The sequence below is a fragment of the Helianthus annuus genome, chromosome 14, assembly GCF_002127325.2.
Source record: "Helianthus annuus cultivar XRQ/B chromosome 14, HanXRQr2.0-SUNRISE, whole genome shotgun sequence".
Classification (NCBI taxonomy): domain Eukaryota; kingdom Viridiplantae; phylum Streptophyta; class Magnoliopsida; order Asterales; family Asteraceae; genus Helianthus; species Helianthus annuus.
The window spans coordinates 92,494,229-92,520,600 of record NC_035446.2 but is presented as its reverse complement, the minus strand read 5'-3'; the positions used below and the strand labels follow the sequence as shown (position 1 = coordinate 92,520,600).

At 33.1% G+C, this 26,372-nt stretch overlaps 1 protein-coding gene and 1 long non-coding RNA gene across 2 annotated transcripts; both read left to right on the top strand.

Annotated features, from left to right (window-relative positions):
* Nucleotides 1–3,753: 3,753 nt before the first annotated feature.
* On the top strand, nucleotides 3,754–7,668 carry LOC110908671 (beta-amyrin 28-monooxygenase). The gene is made up of 4 exons (XM_022153628.2): nucleotides 3,754–4,317; nucleotides 6,432–6,887; nucleotides 6,973–7,160; nucleotides 7,277–7,668. Exons 1-4 carry the CDS (start codon nucleotides 3,777–3,779, stop codon nucleotides 7,577–7,579), a joined length of 1,488 nt encoding a protein of 495 aa, XP_022009320.1. The 5' UTR covers nucleotides 3,754–3,776; the 3' UTR covers nucleotides 7,580–7,668.
* A 5,132-nt stretch (nucleotides 7,669–12,800) lies between these two features.
* LOC110905596 lies at nucleotides 12,801–15,032 on the top strand. Its single transcript, XR_002573255.2, has 2 exons — nucleotides 12,801–12,924; nucleotides 14,599–15,032. It is a non-coding gene; the product is annotated as an uncharacterized LOC110905596 (long non-coding RNA).
* The last annotated feature ends 11,340 nt before the right edge of the window (nucleotides 15,033–26,372 follow it).

Sequence of the window (26,372 nt, the reverse complement as noted above, 5' to 3'; positions counted from 1 at the left end):
GACATCCCCTTCCGAATAGAAAACCCTAATCTACTAAAAACAAAGTCTCGCCCATGAGGGGTCGAAAAGTTGTTGTGGACCACACGCTGAACTCTAGCCAAGAACCGAACTGCCTTTGACGCCAAGAAGCCGAACGTGTCAAAGAAACACTAGGGGGAAATCTTTGTATTATATATTTTATTTTCATTCGGCTTTATATACAATATTATGATAATATATTTTCTATGAATAACGAGAGAAATCTTTGTTACATATTTTATTATTTTTGTTTTATTTTTTTAATAAAATATGAAATCGATCTCTGTCCTATTCCATGTTTGGCTACCAAGAATTTAAGAAATCGACCTCTTTGACTCATTATAGTCTTTTGACGTTTTAGCATTCTAACCCACCATCCCTTACAAGGATATTAAATTCTAAAATATTATTTTGAGAGCTATTGCTTAAACTATAGAAAAGTGGCTATATTCAATTTGTGATGATGAGATTTTAGCAAAAATAAACCAATAAACAAATAATAATCATTTATTAACCAATATACCGAACCCCACCAATCACCATTACAAGGATATTAAATTCTAAAATATTATTTTGATAGCTATTGCTTAAACTATAAAAAAGTGGCTATATTCATTTTATGATGATGAGATTTTAGCAAAGATAAACAAACAAATAAATAAATAATCATTTCTTCACCAATATACGAACTTCCCGAAGCCCCACTTGAAGATACAAATATTCTCCTTTTTCGAATAAATCAACCTACCGACTAAACATGTTCTATGACTTAATTTTTAACAATGTAAACTCATTTGAAATAAGAAGGATATACTAAATTCTAAAATATTATTTTGAACACATCATCATACTTAATAAATCCTATTAATAACAAAACTAAAGTAGAGTTTGAGAAGGATAAATGTATACAACATTACTTCTACCCTGTATAACAGAGAGACTGCTTCACTTCTAGAGAGACCCCAGCTCCATAGTAGTTTCGTATCAAACATTGGACCTAAGGCACATAACACTCAAACAATCATGACAAAGACCGATTGGTATATGCACCCCGTGTCTTTTAGCTATCAACACCATGACATGATGCATGAATAACCATACGCCGCTTTTAACGTTATTTTCACGAAATTAGCTGAATACATATAATTCAAATACATCCACTCAAATAACGGAATTCGTAACATTTTTAATAAGTTGTCGACTTAGAATAACCTATTTATCATGGTTTAACAAAAATACCTAAACTTATGTTATGAGTTATAAAACTTGTACTAAATTCTTGAAATAAGTAAAAGCTCAAACCTACATGGTAGTGACAAACAAAAGTAAACATGAACGGGCTTTGGGCTTCCGACTTTCAAATCGTTGAAGTTTGCTTTCAAAATTATCTTACATAATTTTCTAGAGACAAGATATGGACACAACAAAAAATTGGATCAGTTGTTGATTGTTTATTTCTTTGATCTCTATTGTGTGGTTTGAGTGTCGTATTTAGTAGATTGTCTAGAGTCTAGACCCATTTTCTTAATTATTTTTGGTATACTTGGGTATAGTGGTTGTCTAGATAAACGAAGTGTACCACGTTAAGTACTTCAGGTAGTTATGGTAATCTTGTTGTGGTAAGCGTTAGTTATGATCGAGTGGCGGTTGCAAAGGACTGCCTAGCAGAAGTCTGGTGTCGTGAGGTATCTGTTAAGCTTGAGTTTATTTTAGAATTGTGTATTAGTTATTTTAGGTAAGATCGAGGATGTAGGTTATTTGGCCAAGTGTAACTATGATTGACTATACATGACTAGGACAACCATAGTATTAAGTGGTTATGGAATTCGAAAATTGATTATCGTAAGAGTTGGTAAATATAGAGATTTAACCAAGAGGCCCAATTCAGGGAAGCTTAAGTGCATCTAGTAACGTGAGGGGAATATGCCACGTAAGACCATAGGTAATGGTTAATACCCACTAAGGGGCATTTTTCACCACATCATCATCATAATGCCCTTTTAAAAAAGGTGTAATGGTTAATGCCCATTTCATTTATTACTTTCTATTATTTTTCTTCTCTTTGGGCATTATTATAGAAATGCCTCTCACTCTTCATGCCCCTATAATGCCCATGAGTAATGGTGTAAGGGCATTATCAAAATCTTTCATGCCCTTATAAAGCCCCATTACATATGGTCTAATAGTAATGAAGTTTTAGGAGTGTTCTAATTGGATCACTAATAAAATTTATTGTTCTAATTAGATCATTCTACTTTATTTTGGTGTTCTAATGCTAATGCTAGATATTTTACCTGAATAGCAGGTCATAGTCCTACATGGCATTTATTTATGGTTAGTTGTTTATCTTCTTTTATGACTATAATTTAAATGCTTTTGGTGTAGGAGTAATTAGTACTTTCTTTCATTAAAAATTTACTGACATCTAACTATTTTTCACGATTTTATAAAAATTTTGATAACTTTTTAGAGATTTTGAAAAAAAAAACCACATTTTTTTTATTTTTTTCACATTTTTTTAACTTTTCTATAATTTTTTAAAATTTTTTTTTAAATCTATTTCGTATTTTTTTCTAACCCATTTGGGATTTATGTGCCATATCAACAAAATTTTTAAATAAAAAACCTAAATAAATGCCATGTAGGATGGATGACCTTCTATTTAGGTAAAATATCTACGATTGAAACATCAAATGAAACTTGAATGACCTAATTGGAATATAAAAATTATGAATGATCTAATTAGAACACTCTTTAAACTTTGTTACTATTGTACAAAATTAACCTGTAAATTTAAGCATTGCTGTATTTTAAAGCAATTCTAAATACAACCAAGGCCAACATAAAAGGTTCATATTTTCACACCTATGTTATCAATTAGTCATGTAACCCAGGAATGGGATCAAATACAAACACTTATGTTTGTAAGAACCGTAAGAACCAACACATAAATGATAAGTGTCTCTTAATAAAAAATTAGTTTAGGGGTAATTTAGACCTTTTGACCATATTTATTTATAACTAATTAAAAATAATTATTAAAACATCTCTAAATCCATGCAAGTTTAAATTAAATCAAAGTTTGAATTTTTAACATATCCATGATCTAGTAACTTTCCATGATCGAACCAACCTGTACGAACCAACACAAAAAATATAATCAGCACAACACTATATAATTAGCATAACATCCTTTATCGTTCTCCATTATCAGCACATCGTCCTCAATCGTTCTCCGTTATCAACATAAACGACATTAGCACAACATCCTCAATCGTTCTCCATTATCAGCACATCAAATGTGCTGATTATATCTACTTTTAGTGTTTGTTTGTATTATATTGTAATCAACATGTAATCAGCACATTATCAGCACAATTATAAAACAACTTTTAGTAACTTTTTTAAATGTCACTTTTATAAATAAAAAAAAGTATAGGAATATGATACTCATATTAAAGATAAAAAAAATACTTGATTTTGTGGTATATTTTAAAAAAAAAATAATGAAGTATATAAAAGTTATTTTAATTTAAAAAATCTTGGTGGAATTTGTATTTAATTGAGAATGGTAAAATGACTAGCAATTTTACGAAATTACCCCTAACTTGTTGATACTAATTTTTAATTATAAGGATTTTACCCCTAACTTACATTAGCACTGTTTGTACAACAACCATGCTTATAATAACCACTACTAAATCTTTCTATTCAACTACAATGCGTTTACGACTTCGCTTCTACACACGTATATAAGCATGGACGAGCACGTTCACCTGTCCATTCCTTCACCCACACAAACAATGATTCAACTTCTAACACCAATTCTCCTCTTAATCGTTTTATACATTTTCTTGAACGTTTACAAGAACCACAAAACTAAAAGAAGCAAAATCAATCTTCCACCGGGAAGCTTCGGGTGGCCGTTTCTCGGAGAATCTCTAGCGCTGCTACGAGCATGCTGGGACGGAGTTCCGGAGAGATTCGTTCAAGAACGGATCAAGAAACACGACAGCCCTCTAGTGTTTAAGACGTCGTTACTTGGCGAACGTATGGCTGTTATGTGTGGTCCTGCTGGTAACAAGTTCTTGTTTGGGAACGAGAACCGGCTGGTGGGGGTGTGGTGGCCGTCGCAGGTGAGGAAGCTTTTCGGGAGGTGCCTGATTACGAGTCGTGGCGATGAAGCAAAATGGATGAGGAAGATGTTGTTATCGTATCTTGGTCCTGATGCTTTCGTGACTCACTATGCTGCGACTATGGATGCTGTCACACGACGCCATATAGAAGTTCATTGGCGAGGTGATATTTTCTTTTATGATAAATAACGCATATAATTATTAGCAATAGAATATAGTTTTCAAGATCATTAGAATTTTTTAGAATATATCACTATCCACGTTCTCGTCCACTTTTTGTGGATATAATATATTTGAGATTTCATTTAAATAAACTAGTAATGTCAAATCCTATATTTACATTCAGAATGAGGAGAAATACTTCCCGTTAAATACTCGGCTGAGATGGGCGGCAGTCAATGGGAATAGTACAGACTGCTTTAAGTGACTTCCCCCACTGGTCTGGGTGTTTACAATTTTACCCTAGTTTAAAATTACGAATTTAACCTTGTTCGAAGTTACGATTTTCCTCCTACAGTATTGCCATCAATTTTGTTTTTGGCAAATAACAATTTTATCTCAACCCAAAATTACAATTCTGCCCCCTAATTAAAAATTAGGATATTGCCACCGTTTTAACTTTTTTAAAGGTGTGTGCGGGATAATGACAGGCTGCTGCATGACACTCCATCATTGGCCCGGGTATGTTACGCCGCAATTCAAAATTACGAATTTGCCTCTGTTCAGCTAGTTCAAAATTACAATATTGCTATTGCTTTAGCTTTTGGCAAATTGTGATTTTACCCCCGTCAAAAAATACAATTTTGCCGTCGGTTCAAAATTACAGTATTGCTATCCTTTTAGTTTATTTTGCAAAACTATAGAATTGTTTTGTTTTAATTGGTTGACTGAATTTAATTTTTTTCGTGTCAAGGAGCTTCCTAACACTCACTCATTAGTCCTGACAAATTACAATTTTGCCTCTAACTCAAAATTACGGTCTTATCATCGTTTTTGTTTTTTTCCTAGCAAAACTATGATAATTGTTTTTTAATTGGTTGCGAAATATTCGGCCTACCGCCCGGCAACGTAGGCGGGGCATCAACTAGTATATAAAAGTATTCGTTGGCTTATAAATTTCTTTGCTATGGATCCTCCAAACGGTTAACGTGTTTTTTTTAAATCATTGTCAATCTGACGATAATTACAGATAGATTTGCAACAGAAAGTCCGTCGCAAGTTTTACTAAAAATCTAAAATATGCCGGTGATCTAACTAAAATCTCTTTCGGTGATCTAACTAAGGACATGTTTTGCTAAGCTTTTTCAACCTACTTATTGACTTAATCAAAAAGCTAAAAAAGAGTTTTAGTGTTTGGCAAACTTAAAAGTTGTTTTTAAAATGACTTTTTGAAGAGAAGAAAAAAGAGTTTTTGAGAAATTAACATAAACACCAAATTAATAGATTACCCCTAATTTAACACTCTTTATATTATTTGTTTGTCCCTTTTAGTTATTTTACATTAGGGTGCTACTTTCTACACCCCCCCTATTTACTTTTTTCACCCCCCTCCTCTCACATACTTATAGGTGGGGCCTGCGTGGGACCGACAGTTTTCCTCTCACAAGGGGGGTGTAATCAGGAAAGAGGGGGGGTGTGTATAGAATGGGCCTTACATTAATAAGCTAAGCCAAACATTTTTTAAAAAACAACTTGTTGACTTTTCCCACCCCATAAGCTAATTCACACACTTTTTTAAAAATACCTTTTCAAAAAGTAATAAGTCAATAAGTCATTTTCACATAAAGTCACTTTTCACTTAAATAAGCTTAGCCAAACATGCCCTAAAATCTCTATCGGTGATCCGCGGCTAAAATTGGTATGTGATTTGTCGCTAATATTTGTCGGTAATCCGATTGCAAATGCTCCATCAACGAATCGCCACTAAATTCTGTCAGATGTGTTCTGTTAGTAGAATTTCTACCCACGCGTACCGACTTTTCTAATAGACTTTTACCGACGGATGAAGATGGATTATGGACGGTTGGTACTATATCGATGGATTGCTTTTAAAGTGATATACTGATATATATTAAAGGACACTAGTGATTTCCTTGAGCATAACCAAGGAGGAGATAGTAACATATAGAAAACTCATATCAGAAGGTTTTGTGCATATTTGAAATTAATATCAGTTTTCTGGCCATTTGCTTCATTTCGAATTTCCACATTGAAATCACACATATATTTCTCTTGAGTAAAGAGTAATGTTGTGTTTAAATGTTTGCATATATGAAGGCAAGGAAGAGGTGAAAGTATTCCAAACCGTTAAGGTGTACGCCTTTGAGCTTGCTTGTCGTTTATTTATGAGCCTGGAGGAGCCAAACCACATTGCAAAACTCGGTTCCTTGTTCAACATTTTCTTAAAAGGCATCCTCGAACTACCCATAAACATTCCTGGGACACGGTTTTATAGCGCAAATAAAGCAGCAGCCGCCATTAGGACAGAACTCATGATGATTATCAAAGCAAGAAGAGTTGAACTTGAAGAAGGAAAGGCGTCATCTTCACAAGACCTCTTATCACATTTGCTTACATCTTCAGACGAAAATGGGAGGTATTTAACCAAGAAAGATATTGCAAACAACATCTTGTTACTACTCTTTGCTGGTCATGACACCTCCACTGTTGCTATCACTTTGCTCATCAAGAGTCTTGGCGAACACCCTGATGTTTATGACAAGGTCTTGAAAGGTTGGTTATGTGCTCTAATTTTTGCAACTTCAAAGGATATATGAATTTGAATCGATTTTTAACACAAATGACACATGTTTGTCAGAGCAATTAGAGATTTCTAAAGCAAAAGAAGCAGGGGAATTGCTGAAATGGGAGGACATACAGAAGATGAAATACTCTTGGAATGTTGTATCTGAAGTCATGAGACTAAATCCACCCGCCACTGGAGCCTTTAGAGAGGCCCTGGTTGATATCGAGTACGCAGGTTATACCATCCCTAAAGGATGGAAGGTAACGATCTTTATACATATATTTAAGTAAATAATACATGCTTCAAATGAATGTATACTTAAAATGAGTTGAACAAGATTGAGTAACATTGTCATGCATTCATGTTGGGTCTTTAGATCTATTGGAGTTCTGCATCAACACATAAGGACAAGGCTAACTTTGAAGATGTGACACGGTTTGATCCGTCAAGGTTTGAAGGCGCGGGACCAACTCCATTCACATATGTGCCGTTTGGAGGAGGCCCTAGGATGTGTTTAGGGAAAGAATTTTCGCGAATGGAAATACTTGCGTTCCTTCATAACATTGTCACCAATTTCAAATGGGACCTGATGATACCTGATGAGAAAATCGAATATGATCCCATGGCTACCCCTGTAAAAGGGCTTCCAATTCGTCTCTATCCACGTCATTATGATTAATTATAACATGAATTGATTTGTGACGGAAAAAATTGTGTAATTTTACAACTAATAAAACTTGCTATCAGGCACAAGGAGATGATAAGTAATTGAATTTGTTATCCTACCATGTTACATGGAAATATGATTGGCAATAACGGGTGAGTTTGGTCAAGATGTGTGTAGTGGAAACAGTTCCTTTGAAAACTGCAATTTGTCTCCCTGTGGTTTGACGACATTTACGCTTTGCCTCTCCATATCTTCCATATTTTTGCACTTTGCCACCCCGTGGTTACATTTGTCATAGGATGAGCCCCTCCGTCAGTAAACTTGACTGGTTGTTTGACCATCCAAAAAACGAGTAAATGACTATTATACCCTTTTTTTCTATTACAATATGTGCCCCTGTAGTTTCATTATATTATAATCACCCACCACCCACCACCATCATCGTCAGAGCCAACCCTGAGAATTCATATACCCTGTTCGAGCTTGAAAAAACATGTCCTTAGGCCTTAACGAAATTGGTTATTAGGCTCACTAAAGGTCTAAATCTAATGTCAATGGGCTAATAACTAATCTAAACCATAAAAATAGTTTTTTAAGTGGACCTATGTTGGTGTTTGTATGGGTATACCCTATTAATTTATTTATTTTTACATATACGTATCGGAGTTTTCTAAAAAAATAATATGCCCTTCGAAATATCGGTCTCTGACCGGTGGTCCTCCCCGCCCAACTTTAGGGCCGGCCATGTTCATCGTCATCACCACCACCCAACCCCACCATTATCTTCAATTCAAGATCGGCTTCATTATTAAAATTGCCTGACAATAATATCCATATATCATTTATGCGCGCTAGAGCTCAGAACCAAATGATCCAACCAAATTAAAACAAAACTCCAAGTCTACAACTGTTAGTTGATAGGTAAACTGTAACGTAAATATCATATGGTCGTTCAAGTATCATCAACCATACAAAATTTTAATAAATTGGCATAAGTGAATTAAGAAACTTGGGGTTATTGGATGGTGCTTTAATGTTTTTTTTTTTCTCTTTACTTCTTGTTATTCCTAAGTTTATAGCATTTCTTAAACAATTATATTACAACCTTCCTGAACAACAACGATAATTTAGTTACATGACCAGTTAATTAATTGATTGAGTGTTGATATCACTAAGAAAAAGATTATTAGAAATGAGAGATAAGCTAGAGGACGATACAGATGACTACTTATACAGTTACTTATCCATTTCAGGACTCGAGAAATAGTTAGTATTTGCAGAGACAAAGTGAAGTAGCAATGAAAGATTATTTTAAAGTGTGATATTATTGAGTTATTAATAAACCAATCTTGGTCTTAAATGTAGTGTGAGTGCAATGCTTTTTTTCTATTTCATATCTGATTATTCATATGAAGTTAAGCCTATGAAACTATATGCAGTCAGGCATTTCTATTAATTTGGATAAAGTTTAATAACCATGACAAGTGAATCTCCATCTTAGCCTTGGGTAATCCCCTCGAAACTCAGTCTCACTAGTCCAAATTATAATTTAGAAACTTAATATTTCCCTTACAGCCCTCTAAACAAAAACCATAAGTAAAATTGGGAAGACAAATGCTAAAGCTATACAAGAGAAGAACAAGGAATGTTTCCAAGTGGATATTATTATCACTATTGGTGGCAAAGTGGGTAAGTTGGATTGTTTCGATTAATGGGTTAAGATGGGTTTGGGTTAGGATGGGTATAGGTTAGGATGGGTATAGGTCAGGATGGGTATTTAAAAAAAAAAAGTTTGGATGGGTAATGGGTCAATATGGGTTTGGGTTAGAATGGGTTTGCGTTAGGATGGGTTTGGGTTAAGACGAATTCTAAAAAATCAAAAAAATTCACAAAAATCATAAAAAATCTAAAAAATTATAAAAAATCAAAAAATCTAAAAAATCAAAAATATCAAAAAATTCTAAAAAATCAAAAAAAAAATATAAAAATCATAAAAGTTATAAAAAATCCAAAAAACTCTAAAAAATAAAAAAATCTAAAATATCAAAAAAAATTAAAAAATCAAAAAATTATAAAAAATCACTCACACCCCCAAAATACCACCTGCGGTAACCCCGCTAGGCGTGTGACGTAGCAGGATCTAGCCACCAATCCCATTGAACTAACCATAAAATTTTTAACCAAAATTCCCATTCATTAAGTAAAACATTCATAAAACGTATTCCAAGTTAAATAGTGTCAGCGGAAGCAAATGGTAAAACATTGTTCAAATGTTTCAAAAACCAATGTATGCGAAATCAATAAACAAAGTCTTGCAAATCCAAGCGACACGACCCATGACCACTCCAGCCATCCAGATAGCAGGTTCCCCATCCAAAGTACCTAACGACCTGCGAGCATGCAACAAGTGTGTGTCAGACAACGCTGGTGAGTTCACAACTTTACGAAAACGTTAATTACCAAGTGTTTAATCTAGTTTGTTAACAAATCCGAAAGTAATGTTGATAATATCTCGATACTAAACAAGACGGCTCCTGATATATGTTTTGCCCGTTCCCCAGTGCTCCTATCAATGCACTGGGCATGACTGGGTCATTAGTTCACACCCGTCCTCTCCGGTACGGGGTGAGGGTACCAAACATATGTAGCGCTACCAACTAATACCCCGTTACCTCTGCGGTAACAAAAAGATGGGACTTAAGAGTGATAGGGTGAGAGTATTATCCAACATCCCAGTTTTTACCCGAAAGACTTATCCCTCCCCGGGATACCCACTGACTGTCCCAACCACCGGGACGCATGCTCAAGAGTAGTGAACTCACCTTTGATTTGCTCGGTGTGTTAAATTACCCGTCCAAGTTGGTCAACCCAAACCCTACCGTGGTTACCAAACAATATCAGTTTCATAATCATTCAAATCACATGTTTGCACACAGTAAACCACATAATCGTACACAGTTTGCATATATCACAAGATCACCATAAATCATATATCAACACTTCGTTCTACCCATGTTCACATCTCATGAGAGAGTCTTATGATAACACTTCATAAATCCCAAGTATACAATATCATAATGATACATTTTGCAATCACAAGTGTACACTACCACAACAATAAATTTCACAATTATTCAAACTGTTTACTGTTCAGGCCATCTATCACCTCGGCGAAAGACCCTGACGACGAAATACCTATCCTTCGTCGTCATCAGAGGTAATGAATCACCTATGTTTCATCGACAACATTGGTGGCGAAACACCATAGAGATTTGTCAAAATCACCCAAGTAACTGCTAACACATTCCCAACGGGTTTACGGATCAAACATCGGTTTCTTACAAGTTCTACAAACCCTAGTTATTGTTCAATCATCGCCTAATAATCTCACAACCTTAATATCGAAATACAATACCACGGATTTCACAAGTCTTGATTACATGGTTCCAATCCAAATAATAACATGTCATTCACAACAAATCAGATTATCAGTTTCATTGCAATCAACGTATTTAGACCATCAATCATCATGATGAAATTTCTAGATTTACAAGATGTTCGAATGATTGGGAGCTTCACGGGGAGCCTAGTTTGCCGTCGAACAGGAAAGAAAGGAATAGTCTAGGGTTTTTAGTTTACGTAACCGTTTTTAAACAACTAAAACATGGGCCGCAAACTATCCAGGGCCGAATCCCCTTAACGGCGAAAAACATGCTCGATGAAAGACATGTTTTGTCAGGACCATGGGTGGCGAAAGACTGGTTTTTCGTTGGGACCAAAGATGAAGAAGAACTTTACATTTAATCTTAATTGTACTATATTTAATTATAATGACACCACACATACAATCACCAAACATAACACATAACACATAAACTACTAGTCATTCACATAACTACACTCGACACCACATGAATCAGATTGTAAAACAGGATTATGAAATCAGTGATGTGTATGGGAAAGACCTTGAAATCTCGGATTGTCACACAAAAAAAAAAAAAAATCAAAAAAATTACAAAAAATCATAACAAATCAAAAAAATTCTAAAAAATCCAAAAAATTCAAAAAAATCATAAAAAATTCTAAGAAAATCAAAAAATTTAAAAAAATTCTAAAAAATCATAAAAATTCTAAAAAAATCCCAAAAATTCTAAAAAATCACAAAAATTATAAAAAATCATAAGAATTCTAAAAAATAAAATAAAATCTAAAAAATCATAAAAAATCTAAAAAAATTAAAAATATTCTAAAAAATCATAAAAATCAAAAAAATCTAAAAAAATCTAAAAAAATCCTAATTTTTTAATTTTTTAGAATTTTTTGGAGTTTTTGACTTTTTATGATTTTTTTATTTTTCTGAATTTTTATGGTTTTTTTTTTAATTTTTTGATTTTTTATGTTTTTTTTGGTTTTTTAGAATATTGTTTTTATTTTTTATAAATTTTTTTAGATTTTTTTGGAATTTTTAGAATTTTTATGATTTTTTTATTTCTTTTAGAATTTTTATGATTTTTTAGAATTTTTATGATTTTTTAGATTTTTTTATTGTTTTTAGATTTTTTTTATTTTTTAAGAATTTTTGATTTTTTAGAATTTTTGATTTTTATGATTTTTTTTCTTTTTTCGAATTTTAATAATTTTTAAGATTTTTTTTATTATTTAGATTTTTTTATTTTTTATGATTTTTTTATTTTTTGGAATTTTTAGAATTTTTTTGATTTTTTATAATTTTTTTGATTATTTAGATTTTTTAGAATTTTTTTTATTTTTTACGATTTGTTGATTTTTTTTCTTATTTTTATTATTTTTAAACGAAGAACGACGGGGGAGTACTACGGGAGATATCTACAAGTAGTAATCAGTTTAATGATTGTATCTTATACCCATCCTGACCCGTTTGGATTTAATCTCATAGCCATCCTGACCTACTGTTTTTTTTATCCACCACTTCATAACTCATCCTATCCTAGTGACTAATTTTGTTTGGCCCAGCTTAACCCATCTTAAAATTTAAAATACCTATATTAACCCAAAATAGAATGGATGAGCTTGTTTTACCAGGTCTAATTATCAGTCATGTTTTTAGTAGGGGTGGCAAAATCAACCCATACATTCAACTTTGGGTTAAGATGGGTATTATTTTTAGTACTAAATAGGTTAAGTTGGGTTAACAAGAATTGTTAAATAGGTCAAGATGGGTAACTTTTAAAAAATAACAAAATAACATCTAGTCATGATGGGTTTTCTCTTTCTCATCTCCCACGCCCAAATCACCCAAATCACAACCATCTTACAACCTCCATTCCACCGCTTCTGCTCCAACCATCGCCGCCAGCCCTGAAGAAACCCTATACAAGGTCAGTTTATTTTAGTTTGATTTTAAGTTCTTGATCTTCCCCTAATCAACACCTTGACGAAAAGGGCAAATTCTCCTGTTCATTCACAATTTGATCACTTTTGCAGGTATAATAACCTCAATCTAATTTCTGTTTTGGATTAATCGATCTATTTTATCATCTAATTCGATTGAATCCAAACGAACTTCGTTTAGAATTCGTTAGAATCTTCACCTTTTAGCTTCAAATGTTCAAATCTTCTAGTATGTTCGCTAGTATATCCAGATTCATCATTATATTATATTATTATATAATATATAATTGTTTGCAGTTTAGCTCAGATTTGATTCGCTAAACATTTTCATTTTGTCAGATGATTTGTTTGTGTAGAAATGAGTATATTTAGAGAATTGATTTAGGGTTTGGTTTTGAGATTTTATTTTAACACTTGCTTATTGCTCTTTGCTTTGATCATTAATAATTTGTACGGTACTGGTTCGGTACCTGTACTAGATACTAAATGAACTTCATTGTGACCTACAATCCTCAAAAAGCACGGAATCTTTTTCAAATTTTTTTGTTTTTTTTTAATTTTTTTAATTTTTTTTATTTTTTTAATTTTTTTGTTTTTTATTTTTTTGATTTTTTTAATTTTTTTTGATTTTTTTAATTTTTTTTGATTTTTGATTTTTGATTTTTGATTTTTGATTTTTGATTTTTGATTTTTTTGATTTTTATTATTTATTTTTTTCATGCCAAAATCCATATTAACAAAAAACTCATCTTGACCTACATCCATCCTGACCCATTTCTTAATAAACTCATCGTAACCCAAACTCATCCTAACCCATTACCCAAACCTGCCCAACCCACCCATTTTGCCACCCCTAGTTTTTAGTGTTGTTTCCAGAGTCGTAAAGTCCTTCAATAAGACTTTTGCACCCATGGTCTAGGATAGGGCTGGCATATCGTGTATACCCGTACACGATAAGACACGACATGATAAGACACGATACACGAAATCCCATACACGAACACGACACGATAACTTATCGTGTCCTTTTTCTCAAACACGAACACGAACACGACACGATATACACGAAAATTACCTGTTAATACCTGTTAACACAACTGTTCAACTCTTATACACGAAAATTACCTGTTAATACCTGTTAACACGAACAAAAACACGAACACGACATGCTATCTGAGAGTTACAGAGGGAGTTTAGGGTTTTATTTTTTTTTAATTGAATGAGGAATGAAAATAGAAAGGAATTAAGGAACCCACACGTGCATGGCTAATGAGTTTTATTTAATTTAATTTCTTATCGTGCACTAACGGGTATTAACAGGTAAACAGGTATTTAACCTGTTTATACACGAAAATTAACAGGTAATCTCGTGTCTACCTGTTTGGTACACGATACCTGTTAAGGCCATACACGATACCTGTTAACTTCGTGTAAGTTCGTGTCGTGTATTCGTGTAAAATTGTCAGCCCTAGTCTAGGAGTAATTGAGGTGGTGATGATGATGTTGGTGGTGGATGGCGGGTGAAGTAAAAAAGTAAAGTTGGGGAGGCATAGTGTTAGGTGGATAGGTATAGGGAGGTCTTTATGAGTGGTGGAGAAGATGGGGATGCGAAATTAGAATAATACCCCTTAAACAAACTGCCCACTAACGGTTCATTACAGGTAGGGAGACATAGTGTGATGACTTGCAACCATGGGGAGGTAAAGTGCAAAAAATGGAAGATAGGGAGACAAAGTGAAAGCGCTACCAAACAACAGAGAAGCAAATTGCAGTTTACTCATATTTATATTTATGGAGGCTAATAGTAATGGTGGGTAATGATAGAGACCCGCTGAGGCTTATCATAACCCTGTTAAAATACTACTAAAATTAATTAAGACAAGTATAACCTATTATAATTGATAGAGACCCATAATCGTGTTAAAATACTACTAAAATTAATTAAGACAAGTATGACCTATTATAATTACTTATTACAAATCTAGTCACTTGTGGTCAGTCATGGATGATCACGTATGTAATTCATATTCATAAAATAGTTAATTATCGAAATGGTCAATAATGTGCTTTGCCAAAGTCACACATTTGGATGCTAGATTTTAAAAGTTGCATGTTGGACTTTTGTAATTTCGATTTTGTAATAAGTTTGGGGTCTAATGCTAATTTCCGTTAAAATTTCTATAAAATTTCTGTAAAATGACTAAATACTCTTCTATAACCAAACAGACCGTTTATGTAATAACTCTACTTCTATTACAGGACGATTTTTGTAAATATTTCAAAATAATATAAATTCACATATGCCATACAGACCCAATCCACTAATTCGTTCCCCATGGTCATCTTTATCGTTATACCCCTAAAAAAAATATGTGACACCACCATAAAAATTTGAAATAACAAAACCAATACTTCCACTAGAATTAAACCCATAAATTCATCTTTATTATCTCTCATCAATTCTTCTTTAAGTGGGTTACCTCATCTGCTTGATGTTATCTTTGTAAGTCCTATATGTAACCATAATCCATCCATGCCTCTTTGTTTCATACTCTTAGAATGGGAAATTGACGGATGAATAGATTTGTGACAGTTAAACGAGGCAAATGGAATGCTTGGTAAGTGTCATATTGATGGTATTCCAAAAGTAGGTTTTACAAGGGGTATTGATACATGTAGACATTTATGGAAGGGAAAATCTCCATTTTAGCAATTGACCGACGAAAACATCCAAAATAGCCAATTGTAGCAGCTCAACAAGTCTTTTCAATCTCATGTAATGGCTTAAAAAAATTCTTTCAAGTCAACCAACCCATGATTGCCACGTGACCAATAGCCGTCATTCGGTTGAAAGTTCTCAGCCAAGTACTTTCAACACGGCTCAAGCCTTTTCAGATTAGTCTTTGGCTTGGCTTGAGAACTTTTCTTGGCTTAAGATCTTTCAGTATAGCGACTTGACTTGGCTTAAGATCTCTCCTTGGCTAAGATCTTTGATTTTTATATATATTTATAAAAAGGGGAAATGGACTGTATCACCCTCAACTATGCGAAATTGGCCAATATCACGCTCAACTTTCAAGTTGGCTCCCACCACCCTCTACTCGACAAGTTGGTGTCATTGTCACCCCTTCGTTAAAAAAACACTAACTGAGTTAGTTTTTTAAGCCTATGTGGCATGCAGATGATGACTTGGAAGCATACGTGGACAGGAACTTGATATATCATCTGTTTAACATTAATTTAACCATTTAACCCTAATTCCCAAACAAACTCATCTTCTCCCCATCAATTGTAGACGAAGATCAATTGCAGACGAAGATCATCGCCGTTCTTGCCCTAATACCTCCTCCCCATAGCCGTTCTTGCGCTAATTGCCCATTGAAACATTCAGTCAACATGTCGCCGTCTTCTACCTCTGGTCTAATTCGAAAACCTAAAGTCGCAAGGTCGATTTGGATGGAAATGTGTACTGTCATCACGACATTGTTGCTGTTCTTCGAGTAGCTGGTCTTAAAAGTGAAAGACATGGTGAAGAATTTTACGGCTGTTCTCACTGGCCTGTAAGTTGAATTTGCATATCAATTTGGTGTTATGTAGATATTCCATTGCAATTTCCTTATAGTTGTTGTGTTTTGTAGAGAGGGGATTGCAAATTCTTCCTCTAGAAAGAAGATGTTGATAAGATGTTCGTTGAACGTTCATACGGCACCTCAACTCAAGTGACGTTTAAAGACATGAAGATAAAGAACCTTGAATTACACAATATGTTATTAATAGAAGAGAACAAGAACTTGAAAGCAATGAGATTTGACACAAAGACGAAGTCGAAGAAACCATATATGCTAACCTTTGTAATTGCAATTGCCATATTGTTGTATTTGTGGAATTAGTATTTATTGATAATGAACTGTTGTGGTATTTAGTTTTTGTAACCATTTGTGCCTACTTGTTATGAAATGAAGTATTTTGTTACTTTGACTCAACTGGACATCTAAGTTAATGTACATGTTGACCATACTTGCAAGTGACTCAAACTGCATATGAAGCCAAAATGGCCAATGTTTGAACCAAAATTGACAAACTGTGTAAAGAAAAAGTGGCCAAAGTTTGACCAATTTGCAGTCAGACTGTAAGTAGGTGCAGAATTGGCCAAAGTTTGACCAAACTACAGTCAAATTGTAACTAGGTGCATAATTGGCCAAAATATGAACCAAAGTGCAACTGCACTTGCAAGTGACTCAAACTGCATAACTAGGTGCAAAATTGGCCAAAGTTTGACCAATTTGCAGTCAAACTGTAACTAGGTGCAGAATTGGCCAAATTTTGAACCAAAGTGCAACTGCACTTGCAGAAACAGCAGACCAAAGTGCAGAGGCACTAAACCAAACTGCTGTCAAACTGTAAGTTGAATCAAAATTGGCCAAAGTGCAGAATCACTAAACCAAACAGCAGAATCACCAAACCAAACAGCAGAATCACCAAACCAAACTACAGAATCACTAAACCAAACTGCAGACTGATCAAAACATACCAAACAGAAAGCATGGTCATCAATGTTTGAGTCAACCTATTAAAGTGTACACAATGACCATAATGGAATATGTACACCAATGTGTGACTCAATCAACAACAAAAGTCAAACAACACAGAAAAAGTCAAACAACACTGAAAAGTCATACATACATTGACTACTTAACTGGTCCCACATTACTAGAAGGTGTTTTTAGATAAAATATTAGAGTCATACATAAGATTGCCTACTTAAATAAGTCATACATAACAGTGCCATAAACACAAAAGATCACATATAACTTCAGCCTTGATTGGTCTTTCTCTTTCCTTTTTGACTTGACTTGTTGGTTCCCTTTTGAGTAGATTTCTGAGTTGCCTCTTGAGTGGACTGCTGGGTTGCCTCTTGAGTGGACTGCTGTGTTGCCTTTTTAGTTGACTTCTTCTATCTCTTTGGAGCACAACCACCTGAGACACAAACTTTAAGCCATGTAATTAACTAAAGAATAAACTTAAACTTAATAACATTTACCTTCAGTTGTTTTCCCCTTCACAGTGCACTTTCTTTTGTTGTGACCTCTAGCCCCACAGATACTACATTTCATTATAACCCCATGCTTTGTGAGTTTCCCAGGCCTTTTTGGATCTTCATGAGGATCCCTCTTCCTATTCTTCTTGGGCCTACCAGGAGCAGATTTGATTGGTGGTGGATCCATTGGCTGATTGATCTTGGTCCAATACCTTTCACTAGGCAATGGAGGTATTGAGAACTCATAAGCCTTCATGTATGTACCTTTGTGATAACACACATCAACATAGTCTTCAGCAAAAAACCAGCAACAACACATACATGTTTACAAGGATATCCCCTTAAATCCCATTTTCTACATGTGTAGCTTCTCTTTTCTAGATCCACAGAGACATCATCAAAATCCCTTACTTGAAAAACTTGATATGATGAGGGATACACCTCACATCTATAAGAAGCAGCTTTTGAAAATTCAAGTTTTTCCTAGATTTTAGGGCATATGATAACATCTCTGGCAGCCATTTCTATCCTTTTTGTCACTAACCTACTCATGACCTGAATCCTTATATCCTCTAACATATGATATGTGTTTTGACCTTGCATTAATGATAAAACCATTAAAGGTTTCTGTCATGTTGTTTACTATTACATCACACTTGGTGTGGGTGTTCAAATAGCACCTGTTAAACCAGTTGGGATTCTGCTTCAGTAAGGCCTCTACTGCATCAGGATTGATTGCTTTCATGTCTTCAATTTCTTGTAGATAGTCACTTTCAGAGTAAACCCTAGCTGATTTCCAAAACAACTCTTTCAGCTCCTCATCTTTGAATGTTTTGTGCCAATTTGCATAGATGTGCCTTGCACAGTTTCTATGCTCTGCATAGGGCCACATCATTGAAACATCATTTAACAGACCCTACCAAAGCATTTAAACATAAGCAATGTGACATCTCGTATTTTCGATCTTTCTATTTTTGGCAAGTCTGCTTGTACTTTCTATTTTTATAAGTTGTACCTTTGTGGTATTTGACTCTATTTCAAAATTGTACACGAGACTTGAAATCATAATGAAAATGCATGATTTTATCCATATTTGTGTTTGAATGCTATGTATTGTTAAAACAATTGAAACACGTTGAAACTATGTTAAACACGTAAAAACTGGGAAATTACATCTTAATCTTAGCTCTTAAATTCATCGTTGCCAAGAGATTACCCTAAACCATACGAAAATTGGGAATTTACGCGTTAATTTGGTAAAAATATCAAAATTTGGGTTAAAATGATTTTTATATTATTTTATTAATATTATAAATAAGTAAACTAATAATTTAAATTAAATAAATAAAGTTATAAAACAAAAGAATTATAAAAGAAAATGATTTTTGGTTAGTTTTGGTTAATTAAACTAACCCAATTAGCTAAATCTTGTTAAATCAGCTAACCAGGTCAGTTTTTATCAAAGGGGGACACTAACTGAGTTAGAAAACTCAGTTAGTGGCTAACTCAGTTAGTTGGACTGTTATAAACAAAAAAAATGGGTTAAACAGCTTAGAACCGGATTCGAACCCGCGTCCATCAGTTCACAAGCACGCGCACTTACCAACTGGGCTGCATGTCCACATGTGATGGATATTGACCCGTATTATATTTAATATGTAATAAATGCGCGAATTCAAACCATATAACCGCCAAGACTGTTCACCTTTCTTCTCCGACCTTTGGTCGTTTACCGGAATGCGTGCGACTCTCCATCTCCGATAACCGATACCTGCACTCATTATATAACCCGACCACCCCTTTCGTCATTTCGTTCCTTCCTCTCGATCCCCGAAACCCAAACCGAAGCTAAACCGTAACTCGATACGTTTTCGTTCACTTCGTCGCCGGAACTCCGACAACCTGCACCACGACCGGAGCCACCATCCGCCACCGTCGGACCATCGCCATTGCCGCCGTCCGGTAATCAGTTCCGTTTCTTTTATTAATATCAGTTTGTTTTTTTTCTTTTATTTATTTATTTTTTCTTAGTTTCAATCTTATATTATTATTATTAGTTATGATTCAAATGTGATTATTAATATTATAACTATTACTATTATTAAAATTATTATTATTATCCTTATTATTAATATTGTTATTATTAATATTATTAGTATTAGATATTATTATTAAAATCAGAATTTATAAATCAGATTTATACTTTTATATTATCAGAATTTTTTTATATATAAAATAAACAGATTTATTTATATATTTTTAAAAATCTGAAATCTAATGTATTAACAGAATTATTATTCTATTTTATTTATAAAATCAGATCTATTAATTAAAATCAGAATTTTTAATTGACAGAATTTATATTTTATTTTAAGCAGAAATTATGTTTAAAATCAGAATAATTATTTATTTAAAATATGAATTATTACTTATATTTAACCAGATTTATTTCTATTAATATTAAACAGATTTATTTATATTTTAAAACTGGAATATTATTAAAGTTCAGAATTCTTATTTCTGCTTTTATTTAATTTCAGAATTTATTATTTTTCAGAAATTTTATTTTATTAATTCAGATTTATTATAAACAGAATTTATATTTAATATCAGAATTAATACTTGAAATAAAACCAGAATTTTTATTTTAAATATATATATTAGAAATAAATAATCTATATAATCTAGAATCTTAGAAATATTATTTATTATTGTTCACTTATTTATAAATAAAATGTTATTTATTTCGTTAATTACCGAATATTAAAAATGAAACATATGATTTTTATTTTAGATATGCTTATATTATTTTTATTTTTTTATAAATGCCTTGTTATTCAAGTAACCCCTAAATTCCCAATATTTAACAAATCCTCAAAATTAATAGGGTAATTCTCTTGTGCACATCCTCTTGGGAAATCTCTTGTTCTTAATAATTCCAAGAAAAACGCAACGCAACCTAAGGTGAGTATACATGACCCATTTTCCTTCTTTACACTTTTGGGTGTAGTATGCATTTCCTATATCAAAAACACTATGTTAAACATTTTTGCACTATCTATCCACATTTCTTGTGAATCTATTTGAATCATGTTATTCATGTTATGCTAATGTTAAACATTTATGACTGTGTGTTCATTAACTTTGCAAGCCTCCCCTAACAATGGCAGCGCTGTAGGTTGAGAAACGCCCCTCCCATAATATTATGGGTATTGTTAGGATTTTTATTCTATGTTACCACCCTTTCGAGGGTTAGGCTATGTTAATTGCGTTAAACTTTGGTTTGAACACGTAGTTTCATCGTTACGAGTATAACTGTTAATATGAAATCAGGTGTTCACGTGGATTTGATCATGTTAAACTATTTTAAATCTATTATGCTGTATTCAAACTTGTATACTCGCCAACATGTTTTGTTGACTTTATTTTAAATGCATACTGCAGGATGAGGAATCAAGATTGAAGAAATAAATAGGAGGGCCTAGAAACCCACCTTTGAAATAAACTATGTTTGATGTTTGTTATTTTCTTTTTATGACATTATGTATGAAACCTTGGAATTTTAATAAATGAAACTTAATTATATTGTCACATTTAGTGTTATGATGTCTTTGAACAGTTTGTACGTCTCATCCCGATGTTTCCGCCATCGGTTCGGGTGTGACAGATTGGTATCAGAGCCATAACTATAGGGAATTAGGTAGAATTCCTATACTTTCCCCTAGTCTATAGTAGGAGTACTCTGATACCAGATTGGTATCAGAGCCATAACTATAGGGAATTAGGAAAAGTAGGAATGCTTTTACCTAGTCTATAGTTTAGGAGCTTTCTCATTTATTTGCTGTTTAAGACAATATTCCCTTCTCTCTTCCTTGCTTCCCTCTATTCTTTTGGACTTCTAATATACAAGCCTTTCCTAAGGCTAACACAATACACACAAGGAAGCTTTGAAGACACTCTTACAACACAATCGAAATGATTCATCAAGATAGGGGTGATTCCCACACTTGGTGATGATTTTCACTCAGCTATACTTTGATTTTTGCACGAAATCTACCCTCAAGTTAGGAGTGATATCCAAACCTTGTTGGGAGTTTTCCATTTCATATTCTAGTGGACCCTTATCTTAGGATAAGTACCAACCACATTAGGGTACGATGTTATCAAGTTAGAGGTGAAACTCGCATCTTGTTAACTAGTCCCATTCCTTGATTTTCAATCTCGCCAAAGTTTTGATTTTCCCAATCGATTAAGGACGTGTAGTAACTGGAAGGACAAATACCGTTAGTCGCTCCTCGATGAGAGTATTTGTCTATTAGGCCAAAGCACGTCTCCTTAATTCGAAAAGGATTTCGATTCACTTTGGAGTAGTCTTATGTTACGTTCCGTGACACTCCATGTTTTTATGATAAATCTCTTTTTATGTTATCTCAATTATTATGTTTTACATTAAAACTTTTTTATGCTATCTTAATTTTCTTGTGTTTTACATTTGTATGTTTTTCATTTCAATTTAACACATGCATACTAATATGTTATACTGGATTCGTGATTACTGGGTGATTCTTATGTGATGAACTTGTCTTTTAACCCACACCTTAACATGTATAGCACTATGCTATAGGAGTAGCGCCCGCCCGTATTCTAGTGGTCATGTTAAGTCTTTCAATTGCGGTACACGATGGGTTGACATGTTTATTCACATGCCAGTGATACGTTAATCTTGTTAACTAAGTGTGTCATGTGGATTGTTCTAAATTTTATGCTAATATCATCAAGATAGGAGTGATTTCCTTACCTTGGCGATTAGCTTCTCTGAATTTTCAACTCCACCAATGAGCTAGGGGTGATTTCCTTACCTCAGAGGTAGTTGCCAACTTTTTTTTCGTTTTCAACGAAACTTTATATTTGAGCGTTATCTTCATTTCAAGTTTGGGAACACGAATCAGTCTTCTTCTTAAGATTTCGAGGACGAAATCTCCTAAAGTAGGGGAGACTGTGACATCTCGTATTTTCGATCTTTCTATTTTTGGCAAGTCTGCTTGTACTTTCTATTTTTATAAGTTGTACCTTTGTGGTATTTGACTCTATTTCAAAATTGTACACGAGACTTGAAATCATAATGAAAATGCATGATTTTATCCATATTTGTGTTTGAATGCTATGTATTGTTAAAACAATTGAAACACGTTGAAACTATGTTAAACACGTAAAAACTGGGAAATTACATCTTAATCTTAGCTCTTAAATTCATCGTTGCCAAGAGATTACCCTAAACCATACGAAAATTGGGAATTTACGCGTTAATTTGGTAAAAATATCAAAATTTGGGTTAAAATGATTTTTATATTATTTTATTAATATTATAAATAAGTAAACTAATAATTTAAATTAAATAAATAAAGTTATAAAACAAAAGAATTATAAAAGAAAATGATTTTTGGTTAGTTTTGGTTAATTAAACTAACCCAATTAGCTAAATCTTGTTAAATCAGCTAACCAGGTCAGTTTTTATCAAAGGGGGACACTAACTGAGTTAGAAAACTCAGTTAGTGGCTAACTCAGTTAGTTGGACTGTTATAAACAAAAAAAATGGGTTAAACAGCTTAGAACCGGATTCGAACCCGCGTCCATCAGTTCACAAGCACGCGCACTTACCAACTGGGCTGCATGTCCACATGTGATGGATATTGACCCGTATTATATTTAATATGTAATAAATGCGCGAATTCAAACCATATAACCGCCAAGACTGTTCACCTTTCTTCTCCGACCTTTGGTCGTTTACCGGAATGCGTGCGACTCTCCATCTCCGATAACCGATACTTGCACTCATTATATAACCCGACCACCCCTTTCGTCATTTCGTTCCTTCCTCTCGATCCCCGAAACCCAAACCGAAGCTAAACCGTAACTCGATACGTTTTCGTTCACTTCGTCGCCGGAACTCCGACAACCTGCACCACGACCGGAGCCACCATCCGCCACCGTCGGACCATCGCCATTGCCGCCGTCCGGTAATCAGTTCCGTTTCTTTTATTAATATCAGTTTGTTTTTTTTTCTTTTATTTATTTATTTTTTCTTAGTTTCAATCTTATATTATTATTATTAGTTATAATTCAAATGTGATTATTAATATTATAACTATTACTATTATTAAAATTATTATTATTATCCTTATTATTAATATTGTTATTATTAATATTATTAGTATTAGATATTATTATTAAAATCAGAATTTATAAATCAGATTTATACTTTTATATTATCAGAATTTTTTTTATATATAAAATAAACAGATTTATTTATATATTTTTAAAAATCTGAAATCTAATGTATTAACAGAATTATTATTCTATTTTATTTATAAAATCAGATCTATTAATTAAAATCAGAATTTTTAATTGACAGAATTTATATTTTATTTTAAGCAGAAATTATGTTTAAAATCAGAATAATTATTTATTTAAAATATGAATTATTACTTATATTTAACCAGATTTATTTCTATTAATATTAAACAGATTTATTTATATTTTAAAACTGGAATATTATTAAAGTTCAGAATTCTTATTTCTGCTTTTATTTAATTTCAGAATTTATTATTTTTCAGAAATTTTATTTTATTAATTCAGATTTATTATAAACAGAATTTATATTTAATATCAGAATTAATACTTGAAATAAAACCAGAATTTTTATTTTAAATATATATATTAGAAATAAATAATCTATATAATCTAGAATCTTAGAAATATTATTTATTATTGTTCACTTATTTATAAATAAAATGTTATTTATTTCGTTAATTACCGAATATTAAAAATGAAACATATGATTTTTATTTTAGATATGCTTATATTATTTTTATTTTTTTATAAATGCCTTGTTATTCAAGTAACCCCTAAATTCCCAATATTTAACAAATCCTCAAAATTAATAGGGTAATTCTCTTGTGCACATCCTCTTGGGAAATCTCTTGTTCTTAATAATTCCAAGAAAAACGCAACGCAACCTAAGGTGAGTATACATGACCCATTTTCCTTCTTTACACTTTTGGGTGTAGTATGCATTTCCTATATCAAAAACACTATGTTAAACATTTTTGCACTATCTATCCACATTTCTTGTGAATCTATTTGAATCATGTTATTCATGTTATGCTAATGTTAAACATTTATGACTGTGTGTTCATTAACTTTGCAAGCCTCCCCTAACAATGGCAGCGCTGTAGGTTGAGAAACGCCCCTCCCATAATATTATGGGTATTGTTAGGATTTTTATTCTATGTTACCACCCTTTCGAGGGTTAGCCTATGTTAATTGCGTTAAACTTTGGTTTGAACACATAGTTTCATCGTTACGAGTATAACTGTTAATATGAAATCAGGTGTTCACGTGGATTTGATCTTGTTAAACTATTTTAAATCTATTATGCTGTATTCAAACTTGTATACTCGCCAACATGTTTTGTTGACTTTATTTTAAATGCATACTGCAGGATGAGGAATCAAGATTGAAGAAATAAATAGGAGGGCCTAGAAACCCACCTTTGAAATAAACTATGTTTGATGTTTGTTATTTCCTTTTTATGACATTATGTATGAAACCTTGGAATTTTAATAAATGAAACTTAATTATATTGTCACATTTAGTGTTATGATGTCTTTGAACAGTTTGTACGTCTCATCCCGATGTTTCCGCCATCGGTTGGGGTGTGACAAGTAATGAATAACTAAACAACTGATTTAGGAAGACAGAATTGAGTAACAACCTTTTGCTGGTCAGAAATCAATGTCCATGAAAGACCAGCATCATTTACTTCCAAACATAGCAGTAGCTCATGCATGAACCATTCCCAACTGTCATTGTTTTCTCCTTCAATAATTGCCCAAGCCACAGGATACATTTGGTCATTAGCATCCCTCCCAACAACAGTTAACAACATTCCTCCAAGGAAGGTCTTTAGAAAACACCTTCCTGCATCCAGCTAGAAACCCTTTTTAAGACCATCAAAACATACAAACAGTCTGAATAATGCTTCACATGTGGCCTCTGGATCTAGATTAATGAAACCTGGTGGAGCAGTTTCCAACTTGAAAATGCATTCAGATATGAACCAATCTTACTGTAATGATCTCTCATTGATCCATGAAGCTTCTTATGTGCAATTTTCTTAGCCTTATAAGCCAACCACTTACTTATAATCACCTTGTACTTTTGTCTGACAGTAGTTATGATTTCCTTAGCAGACCAGTGTGGTTTGGCCTTAAATAAAGGTAGGAACTCATCACCTATAAACTTAGCAGTTAGTTGCCTGTTCTTTATCATGTTTCCTTGGCAAGTGTGATGGTTTTTCACACTTTTAATCATGTAACACTCTTTCCCTGTGTGCAT